The 24,250-nt window shown below is 35.4% G+C and overlaps 3 protein-coding genes across 12 annotated transcripts in view; 1 reads left to right on the top strand and 2 right to left on the bottom strand.

Moving 5' to 3' along the window:
- The window catches only part of LOC102894061 (40S ribosomal protein S4, X isoform), a 6,509-nt gene extending 3,826 nt beyond the window's left edge, over positions 1–2,683 (bottom strand). Inside the window, exon 1 of one of the 2 annotated variants that reach the window (XM_006910134.3) lies at positions 2,542–2,683. The gene's annotated coding sequence lies outside the window, so the exon portion shown is untranslated. The remainder of the gene's footprint in view (positions 1–2,541) is intronic. The other variant, XM_015588007.2, reaches the window with a different exon arrangement.
- Positions 2,684–2,702: 19 nt separating this feature from the next.
- Positions 2,703–9,740, top strand: CCDC43 (coiled-coil domain containing 43). 9 transcript variants are annotated; one of them, XM_015588075.2, is made up of 6 exons: positions 2,704–2,955; positions 4,523–4,610; positions 5,774–5,965; positions 6,679–6,731; positions 7,035–7,101; positions 8,060–8,189. In XM_015588075.2, the coding sequence occupies exons 1-6, from the start codon at positions 2,752–2,754 to the stop codon at positions 8,092–8,094; spliced, it is 639 nt and encodes a 212-aa protein (XP_015443561.1). In that variant the 5' UTR covers positions 2,704–2,751; the 3' UTR covers positions 8,095–8,189. The 9 variants fall into 9 exon arrangements, with proteins under 9 accessions (XP_015443558.1, XP_015443559.1, XP_015443561.1 ...); XM_015588074.2 differs by lacking the exon at positions 6,679–6,731 and adding an exon at positions 6,611–6,678; XM_015588072.2 differs by lacking the exons at positions 6,679–6,731; positions 8,060–8,189 and adding an exon at positions 6,611–6,678 and having other exon boundaries at positions 2,703–2,955; positions 7,035–8,040.
- Positions 9,741–11,031: 1,291 nt separating this feature from the next.
- Positions 11,032–24,250, bottom strand: part of MEIOC (meiosis specific with coiled-coil domain) — a 13,421-nt gene continuing 202 nt past the window's right edge. Inside the window, exons 2-8 of the mRNA XM_025045609.1 lie at positions 23,859–23,990; positions 21,129–21,286; positions 19,050–19,154; positions 16,295–18,155; positions 15,669–15,803; positions 13,226–13,406; positions 11,032–12,761 (exon numbers count right to left, since the gene is read on the bottom strand). Coding sequence (XP_024901377.1) covers positions 12,532–12,761; positions 13,226–13,406; positions 15,669–15,803; positions 16,295–18,155; positions 19,050–19,154; positions 21,129–21,286; positions 23,859–23,990 — 2,802 coding nt within the window. The 3' untranslated portion in view covers positions 11,032–12,531. The remainder of the gene's footprint in view (positions 12,762–13,225; positions 13,407–15,668; positions 15,804–16,294; positions 18,156–19,049; positions 19,155–21,128; positions 21,287–23,858; positions 23,991–24,250) is intronic.

Genomic DNA, 24,250 nt, shown 5'->3' with positions numbered 1-24,250 from the left:
AAAAAAAAGATGCAAGGTAAATAAATATAACTAGTTCATAATTTTAAAGAAAGATGTTTTAAAGCTAGTCTTCCTGAGTTCTCCTCAATGACAACCATCTTAACATCCCTTGTTTATCTTTCTAGAGATATTTTATGCACATGTGAGGACATGTATGTATATGTATTCCCTCTGTCCCATCTTGTTTTAAACACAAATGGTAGTGAACACTACATTAGTGTTCTGAGCCTCACTTTTTAAAGAACATATCTTGATTTTTGTTACACATCAGTCCATAAACAGCTTCCTCTACTTTTATAGCTGCACAATACTTTCTGTGGCTTTTTTGAGCCAGTCTCCTATAGATAGAATTTGGACTATTTGTCTTTTCACTACAATAAACATCACTGCAATGAATATCCTTATAAATGTCATTCTGCACAGACGTGTGTATTATAATAAATTCCCAGAAGTAGAAAATGCTGGGCCTTTTTGAATTGCTCTCCAACAAGATTGGACTGATTTACTTCCTGCTCCAACATTTTCCAGTACCTGTTACCCAATCATAGCTCAACACAATGTACTATCAGACTTTCTGATCTGAGGAGCAAACACAGTTTAATTAGCATATATTTTAAATTATAAATGTGACAGCATCTTTTTATAGTGTAAAAAGCCATTTTGATTTTTTCTATATGCTGTTATTTGCCCAGTTACATGAATTATTTTTTGAACCATGAGCAATTACTTATATAATAAAATATCTAAGGAGGATATATATACTATGCAGGGTCTGGAAAGCTTTCACTCAGTTTTGTGAGACCCCTGTGATGCTTTCAAAAAACCTTTGTGCATTGTACCAATACAAATTTCCTGATTTTGATATTGCACTATAGTTATATAAAATGTTACCATTGGGGAAAAATGGGTAAAGGTGCATAGGTCTCTATGTACTATTTTTGCAACTTCCAGTGGGTCTGTAATTATTACCAAAAAAACCCCCAACCAAACAAAAAAAACAACAAACAAAATTTGGTGCAACTTTTCTGGTTGTGGGAGTTCTGCACTGATCTCAAATTATGATCCTTGAGCTATGATGGTTCCTACATCTGTCAACAGCAAGACAGCCATTGGATTAGTAGATATACCTGAAGACTTGAAACAGGGGCAAGTCTTTGTGGGCTGACTCTGCCTTCTGAGGCCATTACTGTTACGTTTTAACTCAGTGAGAACACAGAAGTTGTGGGGCTAGTAGTCACATCATCCTGTATTTCTACTGAGCTGTATAGTAGTGTTCCATGTCCATTCACTTACATTATCCCAATGAGAAGGGTAGAGTACTCTCTCAAAAGGCCCTTCGCAAAGTATTCAAGTGCCCCCCTCTCTTTTTTTGTTGTCATCCCCTGAATATCTTCTATCTGAACTCTGTTGCTCAAGCCGTACATGATTCTCTGGAGGCCCCCTACCAAACGTTTGTACACAGTTCCCTGCATCTGGATCCGCTTCCTTTCTCTTCCAGTCTTTTTGCCTAAAGAACTCTTATTATTCCTCAAAAAAGTGTAAGCATCATCTCCCCTAGGAAGCCTTTCTGGATCCTTCTCCACAGCTTCCAATCTCACTCCAACAGGCAACATTAATCTAATGATCTTCTAGGCATACTACTGCAACCTCCATTAGACAAAGCTCCATTAACATATTTATCTCACTACATTATCATTATTAGTTTAAACATGTCTGTTCCCACTGGACTGAAGACCTCCTTGAGGGCAGATATTTTGTGACATTTATTTTTGTATTTTAGTGCCATGCTGTAGGTACTAAATATTTAGTGAATGAAGGAGTCCGGCCAGTGACCTGCCAGCTTCCTCTGTAGTTCAGAGAAAGCCAAGTCAGGTTCTTGGGTAATGCAAGTGTTTTGCTGAGGCGCAAGCTCTTGCCTCTGGTTAGGCTCCCAGTTGTTGTGACTCCTTCCGTGACTCGGTTTCCTTAACTTCAATTCATGGATGATAAAAGCACCTCCTCATAGGGTTGTTGGAAGGATAACAAAAGACAATGCATCAAAAGCTCTTAGCACAGTGCCTGGCAAAGGATAAATAAGGCTCCTCAAAGATATTCCTGTGAATGGATGAAAAAAATGACCTGAGGTTGCCTGTACATTTACTGAGCACCTAGTATGTGTCCGGTATTGCGTTAAGTACACGCTGCTAAGAGAAGCAACCACAGCACACTGGAGTAGTCTTAACATAGAAGGCAGGGTAGCCGGGAAGGTTTTCCGAAGCCTGAATTTTGATGGAGAAGAGGCTTGGAAAGCGATAGAAACTGTGGGTACTCCGAACAGAATCAGCAGGGCCCTGTTTGAAAGCTGTGTGAAAGCTGTGTGGGAGCGTGTGGCTTCGTACGCCAAGAGTGTGTGCGGAAAGGCAGCCCGGTGAGGTAGGCCGCAGCGCCCGACTCGCAGTTGAGTTCAGTCCTGTTTAGTTATAAGCCGCGTGATTTTGGCCAAGTTATTGAACCTCTCTGAACCTCCCAAACCGTAAAAAAGAGTCTGTTAAAAATACTCACCTGTCAGAGTTCCTGAAAGATCACGTGACCGTCCGCGAGCCAAGATTCGCTCTATTTAGAAACCACAAAACGCCGCGGCGAGTAACTATCGGTCTACGCACACTGCGGCGGGCGTGGATTCCCTCTCTGAGCATGCGCAGTAGACCAACGGTGCGGCCCGTCAGGCACTGCGGTAGGCGCCTTAGGGGCCGGCAGGACCCTGACCCCAAGATGGCGGCGCCCAGTGAAGTGGACGCGGCTTCCTCCGGCGAAGGCGATGGCGGGGGCAGCAGCTTTGGATCGTGGTTGGACGAACGGTTGGAGGCGCTGGGAGTGGACCGAGCCGTTTACGGCGCATACATCCTGGGAGTTCTGCAGGAGGAGGAGGAAGAAGAGAAGCTGGATGCTCTGCAGGGTATCCTCTCTGCTTTCCTGGTAAGAAGCCCAAACTCACTCCTTTATCCTTTTGCCAGCCCCTGTCAGTACTTTGTAACTCCTTATCCGATGTCCCAGAGGATTAGTCATCTCTTCTGGGAGAGGAATACTCTTCTAAGCTGTGGGGCCGCGGCAGAAGAGGGTTGCCCCCCATCTAGGGTTTTGGGAAGCCGGAAGGTTGCAGGTGCATCAGGAGGAATGGCTTTCCCTTATTGCTGAGAACAAGGCCCTCCCTGATGCTTGTGGGTGAGTATACTTCCGAAGGCGTTGAAGTGTCTAACGAGAGTTTTATCATAAACGTCTAACGACCAATTTCATTCCCATCCTTTGACATTATTCAGAAGGGGGAATAAAGTGCACTGAGATGTCTGTGCCCTTTAAGAGGCAGTACTCAGGGCTGTCCCATGACAAAAGCCTGCGGGAAGTAGCCTCTCGATTCCTACTTTGGAGGTAGAAGTCCAAAAAAGGTAAACTTGCGGTAGAGGTGTTTTCATGCCTAGGCAGAACTGAAGCAACATTATCCTTTATAGTATTTAGAAGTGCAGTAATTGTTGTGTGCATGGGGGCAGGGGTGGGGAAGTAGGTGTAGGAATAAGAGAGACCAGAGTTTTAAAGAAGAGAGATGAACTTGGGACTGTTTCTTAAAGGCAGATTCAAGAATTCAAAAATGTGTTCTTTCAGCTGTGTCACCAAATTGTCCACTTTTCCTGATCATTTCTGCTGCCTTCTATCTCCACTAACACGTGGTGAACGGGTAGTTTTTTGATTGGGCACATGGTTGAAATATAACACTAGTGCAGCTGTCCCAAGACTTCCTGGCAGGGGACCCCTTTTAGGCCCAGAGGCTGCTGTGGTGAGATTGACCTATATTTGAGAAAGCTTTAACACAGCTTGTGATGCAGCTCATAACTTAAGTGGAAATGCAACACAGTGGATTAAATGATTTTCTTAAATCCTGACATTGCCAGTTGTAGGGGAAAGAGCAGGAGGCAAGCAATTTAGGTTAGTTTTTATTTCCAGCTGGGAGATTTCTAAGAACTCTATGAAGAAGAAGTTGAGGTAACTTGGGTACCCACTGGTACCAGCTCCTTGACGTGTTTTTTTCATGCTGTCATTATTTGGAGCTGTATGTCTACTGATAAAGGCAGGCAGGCATGATTTTGCCTTAGATTATAATAGTCTCTTGGCATGAAAGTGATAAACCTTGGAGAATACCGAGTTGAGCATATTGGCCAAGAAAGATTTCACAGACGAGGGTTTTGACACAGGCAACAGGTTTTTGCCCCCCCAAAATGAGGAAGACTTCCCTGAGTTGGTGGGAATCCTTTCCCCTGGAGCTTGGCAGAATGAAGTGGGTGTTCTTGACCTAACAGGTATAGATTCTAGGACTCACACACAGGATTACTTCTGTGTTTAGAGCCTCAGAAGAGAAACATACTCTTCTGTGGCTCCCAAACCCTCCCCTTGATTTCTTCTCATCACTAGCAGGGAGAGGTGTGCTTTCTGCATAGGCTTTGTACAGATTGAGGGCTCTCTTAAGAATTAATTGGTCTCCTTTTTCAACTAGGAAGAAGATTCCCTCCTTAACATCTGCAAGGAGATTGTGGAGCGATGGTCAGAAACTCAAAGTGTTGTCACCAAAGTGAAAAAAGAAGGTAGAGTTGGAGTTTTGATGTCTAACCTCCATTGCCTTTTCCAACAACCTTTACAGTGGTCAGGGAGAGAGTTTTTAGTTTTCCCTGTCGATATTCATTTTCTCTATGATAATTTAAACTGGCAAACACCCAGCGGCCTACTTTAACTTCTTAACTGAATATTGGTTTCCTTTTCCCTTTCTCTACTTTTCCACTTTGGCTGACCACAATCATCTTCATTGTGGTTTTTCTTTTTTCTTTTTCATCCTCTTTCCACTGCTCCTTGTAGATTTGCATTACAGATATGGGTGGGAGTCAAATATATTTTCCCACCTCCTACCTTTTTCATATTCTCATTTCATAATACAAATTATGATTGGTCTTTTGCTTTATTTAGCTGAAGCCTTCACCCTTTAAAATGAAAGAGGAGTGAACATACCATCAGGATGCAGAAAACTCAAAATCATGAAAGCCAAACTTTAGTAGAATGTATTCTAAACTATTTACACCAGTAGTTCTCAGTCTTGACTATACATTAGAATCACTGATGTACTTTTAAAAATGCCAGTGTCTGGGCCACACCATAGGCCAATTATATAAACATCTTTGGGGTTAAGGCCCAGGTATTGATATTTTTTTAAAAGCAACCCCCCGGATGATTCTAATATGCAGCCAAGCACAAGAACCACTATTTGACACCATTGCCTTCTTTCTTGGAGAATGGAGAACTTAATAGTTGATTTTCTTTAGAATAATCTAAGGTTTCAACATGGAAGGGACCAGCTTATGTTGATTCTACATTCTTTCTTAGGTTTCTGGGTTGAGAGGAGAGAAAGTTCAATGTTTGGAGGCTTAGTTTCCTACAGTTCTAATGCAGTGCTTTTCGACCCTCCTTCTCCCCTTTTTTTTTCTTTTTAAAGCATCAAAACTTCAATTTGTAAAACAAGTAAAAGCAGGGCTGCTCTGGTTGAAGACATACAAGACCTAAAGCCTGGCCTGCATGGCCTTCTTTGCCTTTCTCATTGGCTCTCGAGGCACCTCCTTTGAACCCCAGGGCTCTAAGGAGTCAGCAGATGCCATTGCTTTTATTTCAAGCACTGCTTGGTTGGACTAGTGATTTGGTGAGCTTGTTTTTTCTCAAATACAACCTTATTGTCCCTCCTTCCCCTTCCACCACCTCCCAGATGAGGTACAGGCCATTGCCACCCTAATTGAGAAACAGGCACAGATTGTGGTGAAGCCCAGGATGGTGTCAGAAGAGGAGAAGCAGAGAAAAGCTGCCCTCCTGGCCCAGTATGCTGATGTGACAGATGAAGAGGAATATCCTTTTCAGAGTCTCGGCACCATCCCGAGCCTCAAGCCAGAAGCGTTTGCTGGTTTGTAGTGAGCTTTGGAAGATTGCCATTCCCCCTCCGTAGCTTAATGTTCTCCTCTAGAGTGGCAGCGATCTGTGGCCCTTCATGGGTATAAGAAATGACGTTGGAATAGTTGATACTGGACTTATATTTTTCAACACATAATCAGAACGTTCTTAAAAATTTAAGTGTAAAACAATGCCTTAGTAATGGACCATTAACTATAAGTGAGACTGGACTCCCGAGCAACACCAGCATAAATCTGGAATTTGAGTTGGGTCTGTGTAAAAAGAAAAGTGTCGCCGGTAGGAACAGGTTTGGTTTCCTGTGACTTTGACGTTTGTTTAGGAAATGCTTAGTTTACCGAACTCACTCGAATGGAGTGGACATCGTCGCAGAAGTATCAGCTCTCTCATCACTAGTTTAGGAGAGAATTCTTAGGCTCTTTTGGGCCAAGTTCTCTTCTGGTTTTTCCTCATGATTTTTCTTGCCAGGGTTGGCAGAGTGATGGTTCCAATTACAAAATCTCATTTCTTGGGCTAGAAAAGAGTGTTTTAAGCAGTGGTTTTCTGGGAGACTTGCTAAAACACAGATTGCTGGCCTCTAACTCACAGAGTTTCTGATTTAGTAGGTTGAGCGAGGCCTAAGAATGTGCATTTCTAACAGGGAGTTCTGGGAACCACGTTTTGAGAAGCACTGTTTTAGAGGTCATCTCACCATCTCCTGGTTTTCAGGTAATGTGGCAGCCCACCTAAACCAGCTGAAGTTTCTTTTCAGCCTCCAAGAGGTAAGGATCTCACAGAAGCTCTGAACAATCTTCCCCAAGTTGAGATTTCTAAAAATGACTCTCCTGGGTTTATTACCACACCCCTGACACTGCCTTTCCGTTCATTGTGCTTGTCCTACCTATCAGTTTATTGAATGTTTTCAGATGTTGGGTTGGGATGTGCTAACCTTTGTTTTCCATCTGACTTTCCTTAACATCACTTACTGAAGCAGATGAGAAGGATGATTCAGGTGCCACCACAGTGAACACTGGTTCTGACAAATGTATCCTTCTCTGTGTCCATCCCCATGTGTTTCTCCATAGAATCCTCTTGAGGATGTTTTTATTTTGCTGTCATTGCTGGGGGCTCCTTTTATCTCCAGGAACTCAGGTCAGGCCAGTATTGTAAGCCCGATTTCTAAGACAGCCCTAAGTGGTCAATTTATCAAGAACTTTCCCCAAAGAAAACATGTTAACATGTAATGTGAAGGGTTTAGTTTAGAGGAAGGATTTCTAAGGGGAAATAAGAATCTGTGCTCTCTGTGTATAGTCCTGGGTTTCCCAGCACTGCGTAAGCAATTAAAATAATATTGATGTTTTGGTCTTTGTCCTCAAAAACCTTTTAATTTGTTGGAAAGAGAACACAAACACCAACTATTTTTAAGCTAAAACTATGGACAGATCGAAACATATATGCTAAACAAAGTCGCTTATGAGAAGCTCCCTAGAAAAAGTGGATTTAGAAATCCACCTTCATAAAAGTGAGAGTAGAGTGGATTATCAGAGGTAGGGGGGTGGTTATTTTAGGGAGACTTGTTTATTTTTAAAGCACTGAAGCAAAAATAAGTTATATTTTAAGAGTAGAAAGGAGCTTGTCTGATAGTAACTGGTTATGTTTTTAAAGTCAAGAAATGAGGGGTAAAGTTTTTGGCTGGGTATTTTCTAACTGGCTAAACTTATATCTTTTATAAATTCACAGTTTGTGATTATTAGAACATGGTTTTCACTTAAGTTTTGGTGGTCTAGGAAAAAAAATTGATAGAGTTCAATAATGTTAAACAACTTATTTTACTTTCAGGCATTTTAACTGTGCCAATTACATAAAAATTTGCCACTTATATTAATATTCTATTAACTAAAACTAGCTTAGGTACTCCAACAATATTCCGCCATTGGATGGTATAAGTACTTATTCTAGAATGAAATTTGATTTTCATTAAATATTTAGATTTAGATAAGTCTGAATGAGATTTTTATCCTGACGGTTAATTTTAAACTTTTGTAATGGTAGTTTTAAGATTTTCCATTAGCCAAAAATAAACATAAGGATTTTTTTTTTTTTTTACTAGGAATAGGTAGAGAGTATGCAAGACTCGGTATGTAGAGAGAGGACAGCATGAGGAAAGAGCAGTAGCTGAAACCTGTGTGATCTCTACTCAGATCCCTTAACTCACTGTAGCTCTGTTTCGAAACACCAACGTGGAAGATGTCCTCAATGCCCGAAAACTGGAGCGAGACTCACTTCGGGATGAGTCCCAAAGGAAGAAGGAACAGGACAAGCTGCAGAGGGAGAAGGACAAACTAGCCAAGCAGGAGCGCAAGGAAAAAGAAAAGAAAAGGACACAACGAGGGGAGCGGAAGCGATAACCTTGGTCCATTCTATTCTTTCTCTTCATGAACTGATCCAAGGGAGAACTGGTTGTGCACATATATATTTAAGAAAAATGAGAGAACATTGCAGAGTGGTTTCCCAAGGCATTTACGCTTTTGTTTACATGGTCAAAAGGAAAATCACAAACACTTCTAATTACATAATGTGCCATGTCTCTGTGGTGTGGGTAATCAAATTATTGTAGTAGATATCTGTTCCAAAGATCTGGAATGGGGGCCGCCTTTATATTTTAGTACTGAAGTCTTGCACTCCTTTTGGCCACTTTCAAAAGTCTTCTCACCTGGAATATTCAGAAAGCTGACAGTTACAGTTTTTATCTTGAAGGAGAATCATGGCCATTCCTTCCCTGAGATGAAATGTGGGAATGTAAATTGCTTCAGAAGTAATATTCACCCTTAAATGTATTGTTTTATGGCTGAAATAGAAAGTTAATGAAGAGCCCTATCTGGGTCCAGATTTTATGTCGCATTGCAACAGACTAGGAAAATGAGAAATTATTTGATGGATGTTCGAGATTTGAGAATGTTTTTTTTTAAAAAAGTTCAGCCTATGAGAGGAAAAGAAATATCTTTATTTTTCCTCACCTAGGTTGTGATTTTAAGGGTGTGTAAGTATTGTGTGCAAGGATATTATTGTTAGCTAGATTCATTTTTTGTAATCATGAATCCTCAATTGCTAGTAGAGATTTTAATCTTGATTTACCCTCAAACAAATGAGTTGAAAGACCTGATAATTACGGGTTTAGAGAAACTGGAGGAACCTCCCTTTTTAAGAAACACTGGAAAGCTCTGCTAACACAAAACATATTTAATAGTGTGCATAGTAGGTGCTCAACAGGTTAACTGAGTGACTGGGAAGATTGCTTGGGAGGGTCAAAAGTGAGGAGGAACTCTCCATTTCTACTTTTGACATTCGTCAGATTTAATTTTAAATAAGGCCTCTCTCTCCTTCAGACAGCAGACTGTCAAGAAGCCTGAAGAGAGCAATTTTTCTGACAAGACAAAGTAGACATTTTTATACCAGGGGTCAGCAAATTACTGCCTGCAAAATAAATCTGGCTCAGTATGTTTTTTATGGTGCAAACAGTGGATTTTAAAGGGTTGTTTGTTAAAGAAAGGATGTGACAGAGACCTTATGTGGCTTGTAAAGCCTAAAATACTTTCTGGCCCTTCACAGTTTGCTGACCTGTTTTATTTCATTAACTATGAGATTAACACAAAATTTTACCTTTATGCAGAAGGTAAAAAGCACGGTTAAGGAAAAGATGTTACCTCTATACACTCCTATAACCGTGACATTGCAAAAATTAAAAAAAAAACTAACCACCTTTTTAAAAAAATAAACTTTATTTAAATCAGTGTCTTCTGATTTATTCTGATTCTTTCCAGCTACCCATGAAAATGAATTGTGTGGATAGTTGCTTAGGAATGTGTTGAATTTTACTTTCTGCTTTGTTTTGATTAGCTCTAATAATCTTGTCTACTAGTAGAACCTTTTCCTGAAATCTATAAATTCTCTGCCTTAGTTTTCCTTTCCGTGAGGTTAGGTATTAGATCATAAAGATTACCTTGTTTTTTGGAACGTTAGTAAATTGGCTTTGAAGTCCTCTGAAGGACTGTTGGAGTCTTAGTCCCTTACATAGCAGTAGCAGTAAACTGTGGCTCCAGATTGTGTATGAGAGAGCCTATCTTAATTTAGTAACCACTTATTTTGAATTTTTGGTTTGTGTTCACCTTGATTTGGGTCTCTGAAGCAGAGTCAGATTATATCCATGGACTCTTGAAAGGCACTTGTCTCAGTCTGCTTTAAAAGTAGTCAATTCTTTCTTCTGAGACTCTATTAATATATGTTACCACAGTTAAGTGTACACTTGAATTAATGTTTAAACAGAAAAAAAGCATCAGCTCAGGCTTTGAGTAAGGTTATTCACTTAACTCAAGAGTTTATTAATCCTTTATATCTAAAATGTTCAGTATTGCAAAGGGCAAATTTTATACAACCGTATCATCTATGATATGAGTGACACTTCAGCCAAATTTGGGATTTCAGTCGTAACATTAATTCCCAATCCTTTAAAACTTTATAGTAGCAGATTATTTAAGTGGGAAAGACATTGATATGATTCAAGGTAATTTCAACCATCAGATTCTTTTGGATTAGAAATGATGGGAACATCAGTATCAGTTTGACTACAAGTCTTGTGTGATGTTAATTTTATAATGTTTTCATATGTAATTCAGAAATACAGTACGTAAGAACTATCTATTAGAGGGGTATACCATACATAGAAAGGGACAACCAACAGTTTGAGAATTATCTACAGGGCGATGCAGTTAACAGAATTTCAAAGAACTTTTGTTTGTTAATGGACCAGTGTTTCATTTTTGACCACTCTCATGTAAAAGCTTCCCCAGAATTTTTATCCTGGTTTGCCTGGATTAGCATAAAGGCAGAGCAAAAATTTCATCTTTGAAGGAAGTAAGGTTAGATCTAAAGATATCTGAATGGCATTGGTTTATTACTTATGTGGTAATAGTAATGAAATTGAAAACTTAGCACCAGTGCTTATTAGTTAAATGAAACTGGTTTTCTGACATGAGTGACTCTTAAGGTTAGAAACTAATACAAACATAAAAAATTGAAACCAAATATTTTCAACAAAGTAATTTATTTTTTTCCTGAGAGACTAAATTTAGTACAATATTTGTTTTCATAACATCCAACATGTCTTATGTCAAACTTAACCACTTTCTATGCAGCGACTGTGGTGGAGTGATCTATTTTATTTGACTACCTACCGTCAATGTAATTCATTTGGGTAGTTTTAAAGCATATCAGTGATCAAAATGTTTCTCCCTACAGTTACTCCTGCATTCTCAATCAGTTTCTTCCGCACATCATCTAAAGAAAATTTATGTGGTGTGATTACACTCTTTTTTTTAAATACCAGGATTTCTAAAACTAGGTAAAACACCAACATTTAAAACATCAGTGTTTCTAGTTAAGGATAGTTCAATTAAATTTCATCAGTACATTATATTATAATTTAACTCATGCTAGAAATGTTACAACCCAAGATCTTCTGAGTCACATAATACCAACATTTCATATTAATGAATAAATTACTCGGGTTCCATACAAAGATATTAAGTGATGAGAAACAGAAAAAGCCAAGCTTTCTAGAGCTCTTTTTAAAAAATACAGAAGCAAACTAATGAACACAACTACACAAAATATACACTAACCAATTGCAAACTAAACTAGTTTAAGATTAACCTTAAAAAATACATTTTAGAACTTCGTGATACCCTCATAAAAGGCAGCAAACTAAGGGTATTAAAACAATAGTCATTATTTTAGTTACTGTGCATCAAGTCTAAAAGATTCAGATAAAGGAAATGTTTTGTTTTGATTAATTTAAATACTTTAAAACTGTATTTAATAATTGATAGTATAATTAAATTTTAAGAATATACACAAATGATTTGAGCAGGTTTTATATTCAGTAACTTGCATGGTTTTTACACTGGCACTTTTATCACTAATTTAGGAGAATCAGATGCATTTCCCTCCATATACTTAGGCGCTAAGATTTCAAATTTATAAATATGGTAGTATTTTAAATATTAAAATTTTACATGAATATTGGGTTATCTTTGTTTTCCTTTGTTTCCTAGGTATTATCCAGTTTTGCAAGGAAAACACTTTTATATCACAATCAAAACTTGGTTACTAGACTGTAGCCATAATTGGGTTACAGTCATTTAGATTCATTATTTGGAATTACACTTACTAAGGCAGACCTACATGAAACTTATCTTCTAGAAGAATTTCACATTTGCATTTACCTGCACTGCAGAATGGGTTTAAGCAATATTTTAGCTGTTAGGAAATATTTACTTAAACTTATCTTTGACTACTTGGAACTCCTACAGTAGTCAACTTGACTTCTGACTTCACTTTATATCTGATTCATTCCAAATATAAGATTTTTAAATAGAAGTTAGACTTCATTAAGGTTTTAACTTTAAATCTGAAAGAAAATTAATGTACTGAAATATTCAAGTTTGACGAGTTCATTAAAATTTTTTAGCATGTCTTGATACATTTACTTATCAGCTTTTTATTCTTCTTCCTGCTGGCATTTCCTTAATGTTTGTTTGCGTCACCTCTCTGGTTCATTGGATTGCTACTATTTATACTTTCATGGACTTTATCTTCACAGTTTACTATATCTTGTAAAGCCTTTTCCACATCTGTTTGGCCAGCTGTACTGGCTGTTTTTGGCAAGGTCATCTGCAGTGCACACCACAGGGTAGTGCGTGCTTTCCGGGTAGCCACACACATCTCTTTAATTGCTGAAGCAAGGGCAAAAACATCTGTAAAAGAAACATTCAAGGCCAGTTCACATTAGATACCATTTAACCCTTTTCCCTATTTTGAAAAAGTGCAGCTTGCTGCCAGCCTTAATTTAAGTAACCCTTAACTCTTAAAGCCCAATGGTATGCTACTAAATGATCAAACATTATTTTTATAAAAGGATGGGTACTGACTGACCTAACCAAAGTACTTAATATTTAAAAAGTTGATACTTAATTTCTGACTTGTATGACGACTATGCTTTGGGTAGAACAGACTTTGACAGAGTTATTATAATTAAATTGATATTTTGTTAGTTAGATCAAGGTACTTTTGGAGTAGGTTATATGGGCATCACTTACCAATTTATTCTTTAGATAAGTGTAAATTTTAGAACGCCAAACTTTTAACCTTAGAATCTGATTTTATTAACATTCAAACTATGTCACCGCCTTATCAAAATAATATGCATTAATATTTATACCTCTGTCATCTTGGCATCTAGGAACACCTTGCCTTTGCCTATTGGAAGCATTAACAATTTCATCCTTTCTACGTGACTGTACAATGTGAATGGACTCCAAGTGTCTATCAAGAGCAGTAGAGATATTGGCATGAAGGGGAGAGCTTCGAAGACGTTCCATTTTGCCTAGTAAAGTCACAACCTAAACGGGAAACAAAGATGGAGTCAGTCTTTTGTACCTATTTGTATATGTTAATTCTAAAAGTGTTCAGGTAGTCAATTAATGGAAATAAGCAACAATGAAAAAAGCCAAACATTCCCATGTCACTAACATAAGTACAAATGTAAGATTGGACACAGTTTTTGGCAAAGAATAGCCTGCAAACAGAATGTTATTAGGAGAGATTATAATCTAAAGGAAAGAAAATTAAGCTAAAAGGGAAAAGTCCTAGACTGATTAATCCTGACCTCAGCAAGTCCTTTCTGAGCCTCCAATGTTCTCTTTTTGGAAATCAAATATTCAAGTAATAATACTGACCTAGTGGTAGTTTTAAGGAATCCATAATCCAGAAAATACTGATTTAAATTTGGGTTGAAATAAATTCTACATAATTATTAGAACTGCTAAGAAAAATTATGAAGTCTCTCAATGTTCTGGTTAATTAAGCTTTAAGAAGGGCACTGATAGATCAGTAAGGGGTGTATGTTTCATAGTTGTATATACCTAACTTGTTTCAAATTCTAACCTTGGAAAGTGTAAGGAAAGAGAACTTTTTGAATAACTGCCTTGAGAACAAAATGATTTAAAATTCATATAAGCACTTAGTGTTCAGTGATTGGAGAGAGTAGAAAAATACCTCTCCAGAGGCTAAAGGCATCTAAATGAATGCCTCTGCCCTCACACTCATGTCAAGTTTCTTTAGATTAAGTATATACCAGTTCAGGCCCAGGAAGAAAACAGAAGTGTACAGGTATTAAATATTTTGCTCCCAACTGCACACACAACCAGCTAGATCCTTGAAGGGATAACAAAATACAAAAGAAAAACACATTAATAAGACAATCATTTTGAATAAGTGCTAAGTATAAAAAAAGAAATTTGCACTGGTGATTTCTGATAAAAAGATTTTTTTCAGAATTCTATAAAACTTGGAAACTAGAAAATAGTACATGTGAAAATATTTTTACCTTCTGTGAATTATTGATCTAATGCTGCTAAATATAAATAAAATAAAATTATTATAACATCTATAAACATAACTTTCTAAATTAATGTAACACATAACCAAAGCTGGTAAAAATATATTTCTTAACATCCAGTTTGCAATCCTTTGATTTTTTTGCCGAGAAATATATTACTAAGAAAAAGGAATTTAAATTTGGAACAGTTTTAAGAAAAAATAATAAAACATTGAAGTTTTTATTAACATAAAATCTAGCTACAACCCATGTCAAAATCTGACTATAAATTTCATTGTACAAATTTATGAATTTGATAAAAGAATATCAACTAACCAAGGCTGAAAGCTAGGTAAAATCGATCTTTTCCACTGAAGTAGTTCACATCTATATTTTAAAGACAGCATGGAAAAAGTAAGAAATTGGTGTTCAATTAAATAGATTATGTTATGTTGATTTTCCTAATTCATAAAATGGCCTTTATTCAATCACAGAAATAACTTGTTTCACTGCATGCTTTTTCTCAGGAATTTTCATCAAATTTTATTTAGAAAACCAACTTTTTAAGAGAGGAAGATCAAAAAAGAATAATTTATTATAGCTGATTAGAAAATTCTGAAATTATAAAAGAATAGGAATAATCATTCATTAAACCGATAAGTATATAGGTATGTATAATTTCATAAAATAGCCTTGTTTTGGAAAAGTAGTATATTACTTCAAATCAAATATAAAGAATCCTGATATTTGATGAAAAGTAATATATTGCTTTTCTAAAACAAGGCTATTTTATAAAATTATGCATACCTATATACTTATCGGTTTTTAATACACTGCTGTACATATTTATGTTTGTTGAATAACTCAAATGAAATATAGTAACTCCCCATTAATTTACTATCTTGTATAATACCAGCACAGCTTGCTCATCAAGCTAGAAAACAAATGTTTGTGACTAAGAAATGGGACTTTCTCTAAAAATAATAGTTAAAATGGTTTTGCTTAAAAAAAAAAAAAAAATCTGTTGAGGATTAGCTCCACTACAAATTTGGGTTTGAAGAGGAACCATTTAAGTTACTAAACTGACTTTTTATAATGATTGAGGCTATTTTCCGTTCTCTAAATATTAATCGTAGTTTTAGGACCAAACATGGAAAATAATATATTTCAGAGAGTTACAGATAAATGTGATTTTAAAGTCCTTCAAAACTCTTCACTTGCTGAAATGTTTTAAAATTTTATCAAGCAATTTAAAAATCCACTATTGGAAGTTTTTACAGCTTACCCTGGCTTGTTCTCGAAGTTCATCCACAATTAAGCGATCAACTCTAGATGGGTTGGAAGTCAGCCTTGGAATTGGAGTATTGTTAGTACTGGATACTTTTTTCCCTGGGTAATTCTTGGCAAGGGCCAATTCAGTCTGTGAAAAATTATATAATTTTTATATGCTGAATTTTCCAAATATGATTCAATTGTGAATTATATATCTCATAGGCCTAAGCAATAAATTGAAAATTATTTCTTTAAATAAAAATTGTTTTAGTATCAAAAGACAGCAAATAAAAACCACAGTACCAGTGTTTTGTCATACTTAGTGCAAATAAAATACCTGAACACTCCAACAGTTTAATACTTTAAAAATTCAAAGAAATTAACTTTTAACCTATTAAGGAAAAAATCTACTTCATAGGCAAAATAAATGTTACTTAAGTAACAATTTTTTTAAACCCTAAGCTTTTTAGTCTTTAAGTCACCTAATTAATTCCTTATAATCATGGACTTAAATATTTCCCATCAGAGAAGAATTCAGCTTAGAAATAAGGCAAGTATTCAAACTACAGTAATGTAAACAAAATAAAGGCAGGCACAGGAACATATTAAGTTACTTCTAAATGGATAGATTTGTGTTACCTTTTTTCTCTCCTTTTCTAATGCTCTCCATTGTTCATAGCACTCCTCTAGACGAATGTGAAGTTCACTAGCTGGTCCACTACGGGTTTTAATTGGTCTTTGAAATCCAAAAGTTGGCACGAAACCAGAAAAGGAATTATCACCATACATCATATCGTTAAAATAAGGGTATAAATGGCTTAAGTCATCATAAGAAAACAAATCATAGGAATCCAACAGTGGAACAACCGAATGGCCAAATGGGTGGGTGGATCTTAGGGGAAACCCATTTGAACCAAGTTGTTGAAAACTCTGATTATGCCTTAAATCTCCCATCATATAATTATTAGAAAAGCATGACGCCTGTGTACGATTCACACGGCTATTAATATTGTTATCTCCACTTCCCTGTCTGTGGCCATTAAAATGACCCTGTGCCTCCAACAGATCTTGGTATGTATTTTGCGATAAGCCATCTAAATGCTTTGGACCTTCCTCAGGATCATAATGTCCACTCTGGGGCTTAGCTTGAAAATTATGTTTTACATTTTCAATGATCCCATACTGCTGAGCTGAATAGTTTTCACAAAATCCATTTGGCTGCTTTATTTTTTTATCGGTAACTGATTCAAAGAGATTTTCTTCCGCAGTCTTTGGTAGTCCTTCCATATGATTGACAGATTGAATTCTTTCTGCACCATTATAATTGAAATCAAGACTAGAAAATGCTGAAGGGTTTTCTTGGCAATACTTCTGAAATAAATTGCTATTTGGGGTTAAATTTGTGGATAGTTGGGGAAAATCTGAAGAATGGTTAGAACCTTTTGAAGCTGCACTTAAATGACTATTTAATTTCATCAAGTTACCTTGATTTCGATAAGGAATGAGAGTGGTATTTTTTGTCTGGACAGTCATCCAAGTTGGTCTATTTAAGTTGATACCTCCTGAAGATGTTGAGTTTGATAATAAATTCACTGATTTAAAATACTCAGAATTTGGGGGTTCAGGTTTAGCAAACGGCTTTTCTGTGACATTAGCAAAATCATTATTAGTTGGACAAGCTGTATGAGGTTTTAGTCCATATTCTGATTTTAAGCCAAAATCAGCAGTGAATGCTGCTTCCTTTGCGAACTGTTTTTCTGTCAGGTGTGGTGTAGTTTTTGGAAATGTGAAATTCTGCTGGTCAGGTATTGTCTCCTCCATTTTTTTCTGATTTGCTGGTTTAACCTGAAATAGCTTTGTGTAGGTGTCTGCTTCTACAGTTGGTGTTTCAGGTGTGCCATTGGCTAATTTTTTACCATCTTGGACAATAAAATTCGAACACTTATTAAGCTTAGCCTTATTAGGATGAGCATATTCTGGGTATCTGCAATAATCTGCATTTTCATTGTATCTATTAAATTGGGAAAGAAACATCTCTGCCCTTTTTTGCTGTAATGGTGCTTCAAGACTCTTAACACACATTTTCTCCCTTCCATAAGGGTAAGTATCAACTCCTGATTCTTTCATGATGTCAGACAGGCCAGCTTGTGGTGTAAAACAGTTTTTGATAAATGGATATTCTTGGAATGTTGTCTTAGCTGTATCATTTGTCTGAATATTGTAACAGTTAGAATGATCACTTCGTAAAGGGTACATCCATTGTTCTTCAAGGTCTAAACCAGTAAATCCATGATAAAGTTCATCTATTTTTTGTTGTGGTGTGAGATTACTATTATGCAGGTATTGCTTTTCCACAGCTGACATAGATTCACCACTATAAAAAGCTTGCTGAGAGATGGCTGTATCTATTGGCCTTTTGGTTTCTGTTAAGAGGTCATGGTGATCTGCAAATCTGCTTGTGTTCATTGGCCAAACTGACTTTAAATTGGAGGAGCAGGTCCTAGAACAAGTAAATATATTTAATTACAACTTAGATTTTTAAAGACTTTATATGTCCTCAATGGAGAAAGTAGGAAAGGTTTTCAAAAATATTTATCTTGCCCGACCTCGCCATTCTCTAATCCTTTTCAACTTTGCCTTATAAGCTACCATTACATCCAAATAATTCTGTCACTTGAAATGTGCTATATACTATATAAACAAGTATTTAATCTTAATATGTTTTCACTATACTTTCCCAAGAGGCATTAACAAAGACCTAAGGCTGATGACTACATGGTCTTACATAAATTTTTTATCTTTAGTAAGCAGAAAACAAATTTTTCCTTTAATTAGGTTATTAAATAAAAGTATTGTTGACCACAAATGAAAGAAAGATGTATTTTGCTGAAACTATTATTGAAATTAAAATATTTTAATTGGTTACATGTATGCTGCATACTTCCCTATTTATGAAATAGGGCATTTGGGTAATATGGCTTTCATACCCAAATAAAACAATTAAAGCATATTTAAAAGATTTTTACCAAATGAATAAAATCCATATGGTTTTCCACAAAGCAGCAATGATAGTTTTATTCTTTGGGATATATGTACAAAAGCTCCTTGGAATTTATACTCTCTAAGCCAAACTTTAGCTCATGAACTCAAGGGAAATAGCTCTGAATTATGTAAGAATAATTTTCCAAATGAAAGTTCTTAGTAGCAAATTAAACCTTAGACCGAAACTTTACATTGTATGGCAAGGACCTCAGCAACATCATGTCTCATAAACAAATATCTGAATTAAGATGATCTTTTATTAAGTAAATATAAAGGTTAATAAATAGGGTAATCTAGTATATTTGAATTTAAAGGGTTACTATATACTATATAGCTTATATAATATACTAACCCATCAGCAAAATATGGCTGTGACTTATCTTGTTCTTCCAAAATATTAGACACAAGTCCATATAAGTCTGTTTCACTGCCATAGTCATTTCTTTCTGTTTGAATCCTAAAAATAAATGATTCATGAAAATTGTTTTACTCACACAGATATACAATATACTGATTTCTATTTCCAGACTTATTCTACCATTATTTTTCTATAAAATATTTGGATTGAATCTATATAATCATTTCAAATAGGGAACAAGAACTCAAGAATAATTTCAACTTTACCATACTGCCTATGCTACATAAATATTTCTCCTTCATTTCATATTCTATGCCTAGTTCACAATGTATGCTTACCTCTTATTTCTCCAAAACACATGATATTCATTTTTTGTGACCAAAATATAAATCTGTGACCCATGATTCTTGGTACTTTGGCTGCTCCTTAAAGCATGTCCGGTTCTATTATACATCATTCCATCAACAGTTGCTCAGTTTTTTTTAAATTTGTGATTTGAAAACCACATAAACCTGTTGCTCTATTTTTGTGTCTCTTTACACTAAACGTTGGATTAAAAAGTGAAATGTGATATGGTCATCCTAGATACCACACCAGTATTACAGTTGTTCCTTAAATGTAACACATTTGGGGCTATCCCTAAATCCTTGCCAACGAGGTGACTGGAGTTCCATGTGCCTGAAATTCTACCTGGTGACTAACACTATCTAAGTAATACAAAATGTAAAAACCACAAGGAGATGGAAAATTGGTGCCTTTTTATATCCTGTGGATTTGGGATAATTTGTTCCTAGAAGTAGTATGTTATTTAAAATTTTATCTTCTTGTTTTCTTATATTTTATTTGTAACATTTCATAGAGTTAGGACATTTTAGAAAAAATATATCTGCATAACAAACATTTCATTGATCTTCATAACTAGGAAGGGCCAAGTATTAGTAATCACTCAGCCACTGAATGATCATTAGGTATTAAGAAACTTGTATTTTGCAAGGGTATATGATTTGCCAAACTTTATACTTGCTAAACAAATGGTCTGCCTACAAGTCTAATGCTTTTTCCACTCGATGATGTTATTTCACAAATATTCAATATAAAGTTTTTCTGTATAATAACGTATTAGTATATATCTAAAAATATATTCAACGTAATATTTACTAAACTATTGATAGTTGTTATTGGAAGGTAGGGAGGCGCTGTTAAGGTGGACTTCTGCTTTCCTTTATATATATCAGTAAAGTCTTAATTTTTCAATGAACACATATCAACTTAAAAAATATTTTTGGTTTTTTGTGGAATTATATATTACAGTCTAATAAAATCACTTATTTTCTAGTTTACTGAAAATTTTAAAATTTCAACAATTTTAAAAGATTTAAAAAATAATTATTTCCTGCTTAAACTAAAGATGTATCAGCCTCCAACAACTGCTCCCTTATATATAATTACATATAATTTAAAAAAGGTAGATATCACTCCCTTAGGTTTCTCTTTGCAACAGCTGTCATAATATCCTATCCTTCCTCTTTTCAGTCTCATTATTCTTGTAGTGCCTGGCAAGTCATCATCATCATCATCATTATTGTAAGATCTATAAAAGCAGGGGTAGTATTTGTCATATTAATGCTAATATCCTTAGAGGAGAGAATCTGATATAGAGTAGGCCCTTATTATTTGTGGAATTGAATAGAAAAATAAAAGTCTCATATGTTTGATAAAAACCTGTTTACTGTGTACTTGTGAAAGAAAAAAACTACTGAAAATTTAGAATTGGATGAAAAAAGATTTAAAAACTAATTCATTTATATATCTTTCAAAAGAGGAACTTAAGGTTTACTCATTAAGGGTTGCCTCTAATGAATAAGTAATAAGCTAAAAATTATATATATATATAACTGCCCAGCATTGCGTTTCCTAAAAGTTTGATAAACATAAAATTATGCCATAACATAAAAATTTAAAACATTAAAAAAGTGCTGATATAGGGATCAAAGAGCTAATACAACTCGGTTCCCATGTAATCCAAGTTAAAAACATTTCATTTAGCTTGAGAAATATAATTTATTAATTTACCTGTTCTTTACATTGATCTGAGAATTACAGGGCTGCTTAATATCATCTCCGTAAGTAGACCATGGTGCATAGAAAAGTGAAGAATCTACAGAACTTGAATATTCTGTTAATGAAGAAAGTGGAGTATAGGTCTGCCTTAAGTCAACATTGTCTTCATTCTGTAAATTTAAAGAAATGTTTGTATATCAGACACATCAAAACTACATTTATTTTAGAATATTAGTGACATAATAAGAAATAAGAGAAAATAACACATGCGTAAGAGTTGGGAGACAAAATCAAATCTAAACTTAGCCACTTAAGCTTACTTTATACTAGGGGTTGGTAAATTTTTTTGTAAAGGGCCAGATAATAAGTATTTTAAGGTTTACTGGCTATTTAAGGTCTCTGTTGAAACTCTTCAACTCTACTGTTGTAACACCAAAGTAACCATAGACAGTATGTAAACAAATGGACATGGCTGTATTCCAATAAAATTTTGTTTACAAAAACAGGCTCTTGGCAGATCTAGCCCCTGGAGCATACTTGTTGCTTATCCCTAGTATAAATCACAATTATTGCAGTTTTAATTTTTTGAACAGATGAGCATAATGTGGACACTAGCCACGTTATTTTTAATAAATCATTTACAAAACTCAGTCTTAATGCCCCTAATCTGTTAAACAACAAAAAAGTTAACACATATTCATATAGAATTTCAAAGAAGTTCCATATACCTTATTTTATTCAGTCAACCTTGTGACATAGGTATTCTATTTTAAAAATGAGAAAACAGGCTACAAGTTACTGAGCCAATAGGTTACAAAATTAGAACCCAAACTCAAGGCCTTCTTACTCCTACTCTGGGATCTTTTAAAATAGTATCCTTAATTTTCAGTCTCATTTCTATTTCCAAGAGATTGTAAAAATGAGATGATATAGAAAATGTTTTGATCTTGTTAGAACTTTTAAAGATATTACTACTACAATTAGAAGAAAAATACCAGTTCATTTTTCTTTTTATTGTGAACATTTCTATGATGAACTTTGAGTAAATAAGGTAAAAAGTTTGACTTTTAAGATTTTTAATGTATTATTTAAAATTCTGCCTCCTTCCAAAAAGGATTGAGGTGCAGTGAAAATAGTTCAAAATACTTAAAATAGTAGTATGAATTTAATAAACAATAAAAAAGATTAAACATTTAGATGTATTTTATTCTAAGATGCTTCTTTAAAGAAGTCAAAGTATAGGTTCATTATTTTTAACCTAACACATGTAATAACTGTAAATATCTACACATAACAGTAGAAATGATATTTTCTTATAAATACAGAAGAGATATAGCCTGGCTAAAAAAAATTCTAATTAGGCTTTTATTATTTTAATTAAAATTTACATAGAGAAGATATATTTAGATCACAGTATCCCCAAATTTTTGTTCTTATACATAACTGAAAAACATTTTAAACATACGACACTGAGTTTATATCAATATAAAATACCTTCCAATTATCCATCTTGAATAACCTCAAATATTTTATGACCATCTGGCTATCATGACTTTAAAACTTACACATTATCATTTTCTTATTTATAGCTTGTAATGTCAGAGGCTGGGAAACTGAGGCACAGAAGAAATTTTGCTAATAGTGCCACTAAAAACTACCTTTCCAAATGTTAGTAACTTAGAAAGGATTTTATCTTTAGAACCTTTCATAATTTTATTCTTTTAGTTCTTAAGTATTTATCATAGACCCACCTTAACTCTTTTAGGTGTGAAGTATCCAAAGTGACATAAATAACTTTATCTTTTTTAAATAGTTGCTTAAACAAAAGGAGCATTTTCAGATTAAAATACTTTTAAAAGGTTAGTTTAAGTTTCATATTCTGTGGTGGATTCAAGCATAATTATAAATATCTGGATCCTTTTCAGTTAAAACATTTGTGGAAATTAAATATGCAAATGGTTGGGGTTGGCATATTAATTTAGGTAACTGCAAAATGTATCACTTATATCCTTGATATACTTAAAATAACTGAAATTAACTTGAAGTAAATTTTAGTAGCGATGTTAACATTATAGAGAGCAGTGGAATGCTGGTCTTGGCAGTGAAAAACACCTGGATTTCACCTGGGCTGTTGTCACTTAGGGCACGAATCAAGCTCTGAGCCTCAGTTTCTCAATCTGCACAGTGGGTATAATACAAGAATGTAGTGTGGATTAAATAATTTATTTCAGGATAGTGTTATAATTCAAAGTATAACAATATCAATATCGATGTCCTAGTTAAATAATTTCAAATGAAAATGACTAACATTAATAAGACTAATTTAATATGACTAACAAAATTAAGTGTATTAAGATAAAAGGTAGCATGAAATGTAAGACATTGTTAAAGCCAGAGAATAAAAGAGTGACAAAAATTTCAACTTTAAATTATGAGAAGTATGTTTGTATGGACTTAAATGCTTGAAGGAAAAAATATTTTTAAGGTATTACTAAGCAAATATGAATTTTCGTACATATCTGGCATCATGTGATGCTGAGAACAAGATGAAAACAAGAATCAGTGAAAAACCTTATTCCTTGTTTTAAAGCAAAGTATGTATTCTATAAACTCGGTATTTAAAATGTTAACAGCTTTCTGGTCCTAAATTTGGAGCAATTTAAACACCTATGCGAATCGCTCGGGTAAATGGATCTGATTCAGAATAAATCCTCTAACACAGGGGAGAGTTGATTAATGCACCTGCGATTTGTAGCAATCATAGAAGGAAGTGGAGCCGGTCAACATCACGCTATTGAACACATCCGTTAATCTGCTGGCGTCGGCACTGAGGTTCCAACAGCGATTCGCACCTCCACGGAACGCTACCTTGGGCTGCACCAACAGGAATATGAAACCAGAGAGAGACATCAGGCAGAGCGAAGCCACAGCTAAAACGGCTGTTCACGTCGACTGTTCGCCTAACCCTGTTCGGAATCCCCGCGGAGGACACTAATTTTGGGTCCGCGCTTGCGTCCCAGGATTCCCTCCCTGCTCTTCGGTGGTCTGCAGATCCTCCCCGAGGCGCCGCCCTCGTCCTCCCGGATAGGCCTACGCCGCAGGCTACAGCCTCGGGGCCGCCGCGGCCCGACGTG

The sequence above is a fragment of the Pteropus alecto genome, unplaced genomic scaffold (assembly GCF_000325575.1).
Source record: "Pteropus alecto unplaced genomic scaffold, ASM32557v1 scaffold313, whole genome shotgun sequence".
Lineage (NCBI taxonomy): Eukaryota > Metazoa > Chordata > Mammalia > Chiroptera > Pteropodidae > Pteropus > Pteropus alecto.
The sequence above is the reverse complement of the archived record's forward strand: the minus strand, read 5'-3'. Positions and strand labels throughout refer to the sequence as shown.

Coding starts and splice junctions, on each gene's coding strand:
- CCDC43 (XM_015588072.2), top strand. CDS start 2,752: ATGGCGGCGCCCAGTGAAGTGGACGCGGCTTCCTCCGGCGAAGGCGAT. Junction 4,611..5,773: donor CACCAAAGTGAAAAAAGAAG/GTAGAGTTGGAG, acceptor ACCACCTCCCAG/ATGAGGTACAGGCCATTGCC. Junction 5,966..6,610: donor CAAGCCAGAAGCGTTTGCTG/GTTTGTAGTGAG, acceptor CATTTCTAACAG/GGAGTTCTGGGAACCACGTT.